This window comes from Osmia bicornis, chromosome 4 (genome assembly GCF_907164935.1).
Source record: "Osmia bicornis bicornis chromosome 4, iOsmBic2.1, whole genome shotgun sequence".
Taxonomy (NCBI): Eukaryota; Metazoa; Arthropoda; class Insecta; order Hymenoptera; family Megachilidae; genus Osmia; species Osmia bicornis.
In genome coordinates, this window is record NC_060219.1 from 7257797 (window position 1) to 7270525 (window position 12729).

At 39.2% G+C, this 12729-nt stretch overlaps 1 protein-coding gene across 15 annotated transcripts in view; it reads right to left on the reverse strand.

The window, feature by feature from the left end:
* LOC114873991 (protein unc-13 homolog B) overlaps positions 1-12729 on the reverse strand; it is a 190774-nt gene that overhangs the window by 25023 nt on the left and 153022 nt on the right. For 11 of the 15 annotated variants that reach the window (XM_046285431.1, XM_046285426.1, XM_046285429.1 and 8 more), the window contains 2 exons: positions 9960-10179; positions 7719-7839 (listed from right to left, as the gene is read on the reverse strand). In XM_046285431.1, coding sequence (XP_046141387.1) covers positions 7719-7839; positions 9960-10179 — 341 coding nt within the window. Of the gene's footprint in view, positions 1-2811; positions 2919-7718; positions 7840-9959; positions 10180-12729 lie in introns of all 15 variants that reach the window. The other 4 variants (XM_029182828.2, XM_029182825.2, XM_029182822.2 and 1 more) reach the window with 2 other exon arrangements.

Consider the following 12729-nt stretch of genomic DNA (forward strand, 5'->3'; position numbering starts at 1 on the left):
TGTTCGCTGATCGATGATCTGGACTTGGCTTCTCGAAAATGTATCAAGGTTTCTCATCTTCGGTGATAAATACTTATATTATCTGACAATGAGTACTTTCAACGAATGAAACTGATACGAATGTACGTCTCTAGCATTCTACGCTTAATGAATGAAATCTGAGTGAATTCATTACTGATTTAGATAGATACTCTAGCAAGTACATATACTAACTAAGGATCCACCCAAGTTTCAAGGTAACTAAAGATTTTCTTTATCACGAACCACGATAATTACAACGATCGTAAACTTTGTAAATCGAAATCACGTTATCGTACGATGAATAATGATCCTTCTTCTAATACTGCTTATCACGATGTTTCGTCCGGAAAAGTGGCACGATATTTCCATGATAAAACTTATACGAACAGCATTGAATAATGAGCTGGGTACCGAGTCGACGCGTCGTTAATTACCATTCTCTCCCTAGATTATCAAACACCATGTACAATGTTTTCATACGGAAAGTTCGCTCGTAGCGAGGGCATGTAAAAGTCTCAATTATGCAAATAAATCTCCAAAGATTACCACCTTCTCCCTTGTTTCATACAAAATTCTAAATCTACAGAGCTTCGATTCCACGATCTATAAATTTCATCATTCTTCCATAATGTATGTGGAGGGTGTAACGAAGACGCAAAGGGGACTCGAAACGATCAGGATCGTTCTTTGAAACGTCGAATAAAATAGTTTGAAAGGTAGTGCTTTTCACGGAATCGTATTTCCCTACAGAACGACCGTTATATTGCAGTTCACGGAACAACCGACAACTTCGTGAACTCGATTTCATCGATCCCTTGTCGTTGAAAATGTTTCGAACGTAGAATGGAAGCAACTGCCGTGAAATTACCATTGGAGAAATGGAAATATAAAAAAAGAGAAAGAGTTAGAATGTGGCTTGTGATCGAGGCAAGGTGAATGTTCAATTAATGCGACCTCCTGATGGTCACATCGTGGGATATCATTGTATCCAGAGACGAATGTAAATTATGGAGACGAGACGTATGCTAATACGGCACGATGTATACGATGTGCGATGTAGGTGAGAGAGTAATTGACAGGATTTATGGGGGTACGTGTGCACTGAAGGGTATGATGTGTGAAAAATATGCACCCGTTCGTCACATAGCACGTACGACATTTTTGTGTGTAGAACGTGTTGCTCTGTAAAGTTTATGGCTGCTGTGCGTACATTTGCAGGAAAGAATATGATCAGACTCTCGAGTCGTGAAACAACAGGGGTGAAGATTGTTGGATACAGTGATTCGCGTTTAGAGAAAATATCTGATGGATAACATTTTGGAATTTCACCAAAAAATCCTACCCCTGTTTAGATTTCAATGCTCGACAGAACGCTTCAAATTCTTTTTTCTTCCAACAAGCATACAGAGTATATCATTCGAATACAGTGTTTAAAATCAAAATTGTTCTGTTTCGATTCGACTGAAGTGAATTTTATAGCACGTGTGCAGACTCGTTGTTGGTGTTTTAAGGATTTGAATTTCTTTATCGAACAGCGTGCGAATCCTCTACGACTATCATTCTACTTCTGCGAAACGATACTGATAAGAACTTTTTTAATTCACGCGAAACGATCAGCATTTCGACTAAACTATTCTCAACACACAGTGCATCGTTCGTTGTTCTTTCTCTATTGCGTCTTTACACACTGTCATTTTTCTTGAAAAATTCTACGTGTTAATTAGGATCGATCGATCCCTGCAATAAGATATACCGATATATATGCGAACAGTACTATCTACTTATGCATGGTAGTCAGCACGCAAGTGTATTTTAATATGAGAACAATTTTCTCCTTTGTTCTCATTCGTTTTCCCTCGCAAAATAAAAAGAAAGCGTTGCTAATAAGTAAACTGAAGGGGAAAAAAGTAATAAAAGAAAATTGACGCTGTAAAGGAAGCTCGTTCGACGGAAAAGAGAAAATTGTTCGCAAGTTCTGATATTGTTTCAGGACACCTCTAATTTGCTCAGCTCTATGCATACATACACACACTCCACATACACAGGGTGAACTAAACAAAATGTTACAATGTATTTTTATCAAAACACTTCCTAACACTTCATTTTATCCATCCTGTATAATATGCGAAGAACGGGTGCATTCCGACCAACGGCACAGTCAAATCGCTATCACAATATAAAATATACAAATATAATGTATACAGGGTGTCCGATATTACAAATAATGACACGTTTTTTTTTTTTCAAGAAAATCTGCTGAATATATGAAGGAAGTTTGTCGACACCCTGTATACGTGTAGAGATATAAGTGTGACAGTAAAACACAGCAGCAGCCGGCAGAGCGTAAGACTCGACGATGAAACAAGAACGATCACAATTAAACATGGTACAATTATGCGAACGAACGTAACAGAGTAACAAGAAAGACAATGAAACACGTAAGTTAGTCAATTATAACGTGTATGGATGTGCAACATGTAAGAAAGAAGGGGTGATTAGAAGAGAAACGAAAAGAATGATGATGGTGAATATGATTTCACATAAATAATAAAAATAATAATAATAATAATAATAAGAAGAAGAAGAAGAAGAAGAAGAAGAAGTAGAAGAAGAAGTAGAAGTAGAAGAAGAAGAACATTGAGGCACATAAGGTGGTACACATAATGTATCATATATTATATATAAGTAAGATAGAGGTATGTATGGAGCGCTGCACGTTTCATCGTATTGTTGCACGGAGGGGTGCATAACCGACCCATTGCCGGCGGTCACAAGGAGGTAGCCACAAACCTGTAATGGCGATCTTCGCGGACCACTTGCTGGTACCGTCCAGAACCGACTGCTTCACCGCCCTCATGTTACGCGTATGTGCCTCCTCGTCGACCCCGAAGACTGACCTAAACTCCGACGAGACTTTCTTTCACATGAGCTGTGCCAACGGCCTAGATCTCGTCCTACCTGTTTCTTTCTTTCACCGTTTAAGACCGAGCTTTTCTTTTCTTTTTTCCTTTTTTCTCGCGTTTCTTTGTCCTTTGTTCGCGTGCTGACACCGCGTTCCTCTTTCGAGCATTGCGGGTAACGTGTAACGCGTGCTCGTTTTGTCGTAATTGCGTCGCGAAGCGGAGAGGAATCTCGTTAAGGGTCGCTAATGACCTCTACCAATCCCCCGTTCCTCTCGGAACAGACTTTATGTTACTTATGTAACGAATCTTCTCGCCTCTTATTTTTCTCCCTTTTCGACTGCTTTGAAGATTTTCGTGGACGCGACAAACTTTCGTTATAAGAAAATGTTTTTTCAGAGGGTGGATACGCGCAAACAATCTCAATGGCAATTTGCTTATTTTCTTTACGAAATTTTGTTACTGGCAGTAATTCTTAAGAAATGGAATCGTTATAATTGTATTATTCTGTTAACATTGCAATTAAAGTGTAATATTACCTTCGAAGCAGCCAATTTCCGATTCGTACGTTTACACGCAACGCTCTGCACGGTATATACTGACAAGGCTCTTTGAATTCTTGCGAGTGTAAAATTTCAGCGAAAAATTCCAACGATCGAAGCTCTGAATACCAGGTTCACGGGGAATTGAAGCTAGGCTAATGTATTTCCGTCCGTTTGTTTCTTTTTTTTCCATCGAAAAACGAGTACTAGAAATGAATTCGCCTGCTGCGACCGACCAGAACGAACAGCGCAATTTATCCGATAGATACACGATCGCAAAATTTGTCTTCCCGCGATTCCTTAGCCGATAAATAAAGCCTGTTTATCGAAACGTCGATATCTTGCGGGGGATGTGTATAAATCAAGAACGTGTTGGTGTTATCGGCCAGCAGATACCAGCGTTATTCACTTCATTGACGAATATTTTTCACGTTGTGGACGCGTGCTGTTATAATTAACACGTCGGCTTATCGATTAGTCAGCTAACGAGGGCGTTGATTGCACGATGGCACCGTACCAAAACCCTATCGACGTATCTTCGATTTGTTGAGCCTTGTCGGTATATACAGTGAATGATTATTATAAATTGCTTTCTATTTTCGCAGAGAAGACGAGACCCGGCCTTGTGCAAGGTACGAGGTTTTCAGTTCGATTTACACGTTCGTCCTCGCATCTTTTACTCTGGCCCGTGTCGCCATTGCTTTGCCATTCTTTTCTTGGTAGAATCTCGTTCAAAGATCGTGTCGATTCTTTTCATGTATCGTAATGTTCGATTCCACTTTGTGCAGTTTAAAATAATAACTATGACTTTGTGTCTTTTTTGATAAAAGAACAGTGCATGAAAATAAGGAACAGTGAAATTATTGGTGAAATTGGTGATGCATCCCGTCGTTTATTTCCACGACGATTTGTTTTAAAGAATATGTCGGTTGTTTCATTAATTAATAGCCGATGAAAAGTGATCGAGTGGCTCGAGAACGAAACAAACGGTACGCGTTTAATTATCGATCGATATTTAATCAATCATTCGTTCTTGTTGTCAGGTCAAATAACCGAGCCGTTCTTTTGAACGCTAGAAGCGATATTAATTAACCCTGATACCCATTAACTTATACACCCAACCACTTCCTGGTCTTTGTCGAGATTTTTAGATCGTACTCGACTAGAGATACTCCGATATTTTCAAGATTAATTGAAGGAACAGCTCGATCAGAACGACGAGTACCGTGCTGTTTTGATGATGGTGCTTGAATAATAATCGACTCCTTCAAATCCGTGGAAACACATCTAGTCAATTCTTTGAGGTATAACAATCAGCTAAAAATACTTGAGAATCGGGGAAAACGTTCGGACATGAAAAAATATCTTATCAAAAATTTGTTCAATTTTACTAACTTTAACCTATTATATTTGTTCATTGCCGACACGTTTCATTTCGTAAATTTCACACTTGTGTATCCAGATAACTCTATTATCTAATTCAGATCAGTGTTGTGTCATCGTGGAATGCCGGCTAATGAGCAGTGGTTGATCAGTAATAGCCTGTTGGAAAGCAACCGCGTCACTGATTAATTTCTAGGGGTGTGATGATACGTCCATGCTACTGTGATAATTATGTCGCGTCTCATATAATTATCAGCTGGATCAATCGTATTGTTAAACGAATTTTCGTTTAAGTAAAGCTGTGAATAATCCCAAAAATACTTTTTCGAACGGCATTGGTTTTACCTAACTACCAGGCGTCGGAAATTGCAATTTCGACCCGTGCACGAGTGGTGATTACTTAATAACAGATAACGAGTCTGATCGATGAGCTGCTATCACGTTTAAATCGATAGTACGAATTTGGAAAAATCGATAGTGATTAGCAGAACATTTTTGCATTCAACAAATGAGCATCTACGAAAGCACGAGATTTACGATGCTTCGTTTATGCGATTAACAAGCTTTAAAAATTGGAAATAGTACCAATACGATTCAGACAAAACGAAAAAATTTATCAGAGATACGAGGAAAATATTGTAACATCAATTTTTATGGACGCTGCGCGTCAAAATATCTTATCCGTTTTCATATCCGAATAAAAAATCTCGTGTATAAAAGCCGTGTCAATTTTGATGTACGCGTAATATCGATTCTAAAGCATGGTATGAAATATGGTGCAGATTGACGTGCACAGATTTCAATAATAAATAGCTTAGATGTATCGTAAATACGCAGCAAAGGGTCATAAAGTAGAAGCTTTAAACGCTGATTCAAAATCATTGAGCTCTCCGAGTTACACGTGATACAAATTACTTCCTGTAAGGGCTTTGGTGTACAGTTGCGAGTAAAAACGAATGAAGGGAATACGCGTGTCTACTAATGGATGTTCTATTGTTGGGTGTCACGTGCGATGCTTCCTCTAAATGAATACAGACGCAAAGAAACTAATCTACACACATGAAATGGGTTTCCATTACAGAGAAGGAGTAGCTACCTCTAACTGAGATTTCCTGGAAAATATCACTCGAAATGTTTGATAAAGCGTTTCTGATTATCCTAGTGCGAAGGAAATTATTAAAAACACGGCAAAGTTAATTTCATTCATGATTTTATAATTCTAGTTCCAGGGAATAATGAAATTTCATGTAAAACATTGTTGCAAAGTTAACTCTGTAAATATTCATTTAATGTAAAGCTAACAAATTGCAGTTTGCACATCAAACATTTTGTAGAGAGTTTCTTGGTACTCAAATACCAAGAAAATTATTAATTTAATTTGACAGAAAATTAATAAATTATGAACGTTATTCAACGTTAAACAGTTTGCAATTACTAGAAATTTTTCCAAACAAATTCTGATGGTTAAATTTTGTTGTGTGTTTCTAGATAGAAATAGCACCCTTCAAAAGGTGCGCCCTAAATTCGTGTTTGCAACTTGTTAAATGATTCTCTGTATTCAAGCTGATATCGCGTACTCTGTAACATTACGAGCGGTTCGACAAACCCGAAGGCTCCGTGATCAATGATCACGAACGTCGTCGTAAATTCTATAGCTTTATTACCGGAAGCTTAATCCTGATCGATCGAACCTCTCACCACGAATCTACATCGTCTCTTGCCACCTTTGAACAGTTTCGACGGGAAAACGGTCTGTGGATCTTTCATTCGAGGTGCATCCATCTATTCGAACACCCTCAAGAATACGTTGTTGCTATAATTTCTCCTCGATATCGACTCAAGTAATAATTTATAGACACGACGATGAAATATAATATTAATCACGGTGGTTCGAATCACTGTTTCGAACTATCACAAATTGAGAACGAATATGATACTTCGTTCTACCCTTTGGTTTCATGGAACTGTTATTAAAACGTTCAACTGGGTCATATCGAATTTTTCCAAGGAAACAATCTATTCTTCATTTTTTATTATTACTTCGTTGGAGATTCTGTTATCGATTCTTTGACGAAGTGTAAACTGACCCATACTCGAATTTCAATATTGATATCGAGGAAGCTTAAAGTTGATGTAATCGACTGTTCTAAGCATCGTCTGATGAGAAAATAGCCTTTCTTCTTCCACTTCCTTTGCTCAGAATACCACGTTATACTAATTGTTCCGCGTATCTCTATCCAACCGGGTATAATTTTCTTTTTCACAATCGGACAAAAGGCTATTAAACGCGCTCGTATTTCCAGTCGAAAAATGCATAGAACGAAATATTTTTTTAATTCCCCTTCTGGTGACTTTTATGCACCGTTAGTAACGGTATTTCCAAATCGTTGGTAACCGGCTGGATCACAATCATGGCCGAGTTCTTTATTGTACCACGACCTAATTCACCTATTTCACTGTTCCTGCACATTTTCAATGCCGCTATTTGCGCACGCAAATTTGCGGTCTTAGACAGCTGGACACTGGGCAAATAACGCATGCAAATGCGAGAACTTTCAAACGTATTGTTCGTTTGCTTGCATAGCAAATAGATTTTTGTTAAAAGCGTTGCAAGAGACAGTAGCGTGGAATCGAATGCAAAGTAGCGGTCATTATACGCTTCACGAAAATGTCTTTTTATTGTGAAGGAAAATTCGAGATTAGCGTTACGGATAAGCAATGGCGACGTGGATCCTTGCCAGATGAATCGTCGACTGACTTTTTCCCCTGAAATTCGTGTCTTGCCGTCGATTGACGGCCTTTTCCATCGAGTCAACTATGCTGCGACAAAAGAAGGAGAAAAGAAGGAAAAGATATGCTAAGAAGGACTCACCGGATCAGCTCGAAGATCTCCGGCTTCTCTCGCTCCCTCTGCTTCATTCGCTCTTTCATGGCTGTGATGATGCTGTTCGCTTTATCCTCTGCCCCGTGCTTCGAGCTCTTCTCAGCCGCTCCTGAGAAAATGAAACAAGCGAAGCGCTGGATGAGGATTTTACTTGGAACGTTGTTTAGCCATGCTAAAACGGATAGAAGGCTCTCCGTGTAAAATAAACCGCCGCCGCGCAGAGAGAAAAACGGAACAAGTGAACAATTGCTTTGCTTTTACCAGTTGGGTTACAATATATATACAGGGTTCCTTTCATTCTCTGTTTCTAAATTTTCATTTATAATCAAATTGCTGTACGAGCAGGAAAATATTAAAGTATTAAAGTTAGACAAGAGATTTTAGACTATAATGTAGCAAGTAGTATAGCTCGCTATATAGTTGACATAGTTGAAACAGTGCATTTTTTTCTGAAATATTAATTGGTGTAAGACATAAGGCATTGTAAAATATGCAAGTAGTATGAGTACACTCTCGTACAAAGTCAGTCAAGTAGTATGGACCGGTATATCATCAGACATTCCTTAGCTCGCCGCATTTCCCTTTGAATAATCCACAAACCACAGATTCAAACGACGGGTCCTTTAAAATTTTCATGCGAGTGACGCGTCGGAACGCAACGGAACACTCTTGAAGCTTTAATTTTCCGGTGCGAGGTCGAGATCTCGTGCGAGATCGTTTGATGCGCCAGTCGAGATTCTCGGGTGAGAAGGTTACTGCGGCTTAAGCAGACCGGAAATTACACGTACCAAACGTTTGGTAGCCAGATGCCGGAACAAACTTCAGGCAAATGCTCGCGAAAAATCGATTTCTTCAGCTGGAAAATAGACGCGTCACGGTTCGCGGTGTACAAACTTCGAAACGGACTAGACCTCCGGGAAGTTTGTACTGTTTCGCGTAAAAAAATCTCTATTCATCGGTGGAGTATTTTTGTCGATGTTCCTCGACGAACGGAGTTGACGATACAATAATTGCCACGACCGGTGAATTCATCGACCCGAAGTTCGTGACCCAAAATCGTGTTATTTAATAAAATCGATAAAAAAGATATGTATTTTCAACGCTAGAAAACAATAAAGTAAAATTTATGATTTTGTCATTTTGTAATTTAAAAAATATTACAAGCTACAAACTTGATCAAAAGGGATTACAAAATAGTTAATAAAATAAAATTAACGGTGGCCATAATTGAACGCGTGGGAGCAACGTAAAGTGAATGTTACTGACAGTTTTCTGACACGACCAATATGAATAATTTACACGAAATTTTAACTCGAATATTTAACCTTTGCTCACGTCACGTTGTCTGATTAATAATTCTCTTGCTTGCGGCGAATTTAAACATTGACCCGTAATTAATTACCGTATATTTTGACCCGAACATCGAACCAAGTATACGCCCGATAATTAACAACGACTTTCATTCAGATTCAAGAGAGAACTGCAACGACGTTTCATAGACATATTTCTAATTGAAAATATCCTGAAGTGGTAACAAATTAATTAACCAGTCTTCGATGTTCTTACTAAGAAAATTGAGGATATTATATCTGTTTCGTTAATTATTTAATTACACCAACAGCAGCATGTTATGAAAGGAAGTTTGTTCAAGAAACTCTCTTTCATGTTACAAGGAATCTTGACGCTAATTAATTATTAATTAGTAAGCTATGGAAGATACAAACTATACAAAGAATGCTTTACTCACTCTTCAAATTTATCTTAGCTTGATATTAAAAGTGATGCTTTAAAGCAAACAAGATTAAAGGAATTATATAATACTATAATCAATGTTTAATATTCAATATACGTATACATATTCACAAGCTCAACTAATTTTCATATTCAAAGCGAAAGTATTAATTTTCAAAAGAGAATCCGCCTTTATAGCTATATTTTAGTTCTCCTGCTTGTTCGAATATAATCGAGAATATGAAAGATATTAAGCAAATATTCAATTGCACTTATTATCCTCGTAATTGATATTCATTAAACCAGCAATTATTCAGTTTCGTTCGAACGAACAATTAATTCATCGTTCGACGAGGTGAATTAATTGAAACAAAACCCCTCTTTACATTCCTGGTTCAATTAGGCCTCGATCGATCGATTCCCACGGTATGCTCATCCAGTAATTTTCCGGCGTGGAAAATGTTTTGAACGGTATTTCGATTAAAATTAGGTACTTACTTTGCAAGCAGTCAGCGTTCAGCAGGTCCTTGCACTTTTCGTGGCACTTGACTCCGCATTCTGTACACCGCACACCTTGTCGAGCAATACCCCAGAGAAGACCTTCGCACTCGTAGCAATAGGTCGGCGACGTAGCTGTCCAGGTGACGAACTTGTGCGGCGTCGTCGAGGAAATCGGGTAGATCATCGCTTGCAGCGTTTTCTTGTAGACGTGCATCTTCTGTAGGGGTGGCATCGACACAGAGCACAATTAAAATACAGAAATCGAAATAAATTCGATAGATTGGTCAACGGGCACGAGGTTTGGACATTACATATTTTCTTTTTTCTTTCTTCATTTTTTTTTTTTTTTTCTATTTAGATCATTCGTGCAGCCTTGACTCAATGCTCGTACGTTCAAACGAAAATTATTCGTAGTTCTTTTTCCCAAAAGCAAATATCAAATTCCTCTATGTCTTTCTGGTTCTCCGCTCGTTTGAAATTAGAATTCTTACGCCAGAGGATTTCGATGTCGTGGTATTATCTGGCAGCCGAGCAGGGAGGCAAGGCGCGTCAGCATTCGCGCGTGACCAGTCAGTCCATGAAGAACACAGACACGATCGAGAGTATTTGAAAGGAGCATGGAATCGAGAATTCTTTCAAATTCTTCCTATCCCGTCTCTCACCGCGTCTGTTTTCTACATCCATTTCAGTCGTTCTACTTCCTGCTGTTACTTGCAACTCACCTCGCGGAATGTTCTTCCTGTCACATGCAATGTCAAACGGACCATGAACCAGCAGGAAGCGTTCATTCGCGCTGAAATCGTAGTCATTCACGCATACCGCACTAGCTTCCGTATATAATTACGCGCGCAATCATAACGTGCCGGGGTTGGTGCCTGCGAGACCTAATTACATACGCAATCCTGTGTACACAGATTAAACTTGGGGGATCTTCGGATGGGGTGTTCAGTCGCGTGCGATATTCACAAGGATCTCCGTTATATCGTCCTTTCGAATCTCCTCTAACGAGAGTTGAAGCCGGATTTCCGAGGATAACCCTTTCAGCTGCTCTGGTTATCCTTTTGCGTTAACCATCCATTTTACGTAACATCCGGCTTCGTCGTTCGAGATTAAAATAAATGCAAGATAAATATTTTGAAGTGTTCGATCAATTTTCCAAGGATCCGTGCAGCGAAAAGATAAAGGATTTCCCAGACGTACAGGATCCGTTTCATCCTATGCTTCGAAGCGGCAGGATCGTTAACCTGCTGCTTCTTTGACCTTTTTTCTTCATTCGATTTTTATCCTTTTCTTATATCGACACTTCGAAAAGATATCCTAGTGGATGATCGAAGAAAACGGGAACATTATCGGGACACTTTTCCCCAGGAGAAACAATAGATTCCCTTCCTTTTTTTTCTCTTTTTTAATATCGATTCAACGAATATCCTTGCTTCGATTCGGTCACCTCTTCCCTATCGGCTCGAAAACTTCGTGATAAAATGGGGTGGTGGAAAGGGGGAGCACGTTCTCTAGATGTCGTACTATTGGGGCGCTCTGCAAGGGGGGTGTAAAAGCATCGATCCGCTAAAAAGCACTATAAGGGTGACGTCGCCGGTCCAGGATGTTCCTCGTCTTCTTTTCGCTATTTCTTTTTCTCCGTCTTTCGTACGTGTCAGTATCTACGGGTTCGAAAGTTGTTCGCGTTGAAAATTTGAATAGCATTTCAGTCGTATGTCGGAAAATGGAAGATTGTTGTACTATTCTGAGAAGAAGGATGCAGTTTATAAAACTTGTACATCGAAATCTATCAACGTCGCTCTTTCTTCGCGATTTACAAGAGATTTCAGTTTATAGAATGATTCCTTCGACATTTAACATTAATTTTCAACACGAACGAGGACAGAGACCGACGTGTTGTTGCGGTGGCTCTCGTTAGCGAAATTTCGCAAATCAGCTGATCGTTGAATAGCTGGAAAAGATCCCATCAGGGACGAACACGAGGAACATCCGATACCACGAGCAGGAGTATCGGAGTATATCCTAACTCTAGCCTAATTACACTCGGTTTACATGACCACTGTAGCATCTCATATTCGCGAGTAACCTACACGTGACCCACATACGTACACACATCGCGATCGTACCGCACGTATCGACTGCTGGTGCGCTAAACGTTTGGCAACCCTCGTGACCAGTGTGTACAAATACTTAAATGCAGATACGCATGAAACGTTCACCCTAGCCTCTAGAGAAGAACGACTCGTCTAATGTTCGCTACGAACGTTGCTCTTTCTCAGTATCACAAGAACGTGATCAAACAGAAAGATAGATAGATAGAGAGAGATAGCAGAAGAAAGAAGAAGAGAGGCAAAGAAAGAAAGAAAGAAAGAAAGAAAGAAAGAAAGAGAGTAGAGACAGAGAGGTAGAGAAATGTTTCGAAAGAAAGATAGAAAGAAAGGAAAAGATAGAGATAGAGATAGAGAGAGAGAGAGAGAAAGAAAGAGAGGTTGGGCCACACTTACGTGAAAGAAAATAGCGCGGAAATGAGGATAAAATGCAGCACAGTTCATGTGAAAAGAAAAAAATTTATCAGAGGTTAAAGTCTAGCTCCACGGAAGAGCTTTCACCGGATACGCGAGGATGCATGTATCTCGGCTTATAATTACAAATGACGCGTGTTTTTTCCCTAGTTTTATGCAAATTTATGAGAAAAATTTTGTTCGCCTTTTAAGGAAGATCACTCGCGGAAAAATTAGCCATTAGTTATTATTATACTTTCCACATC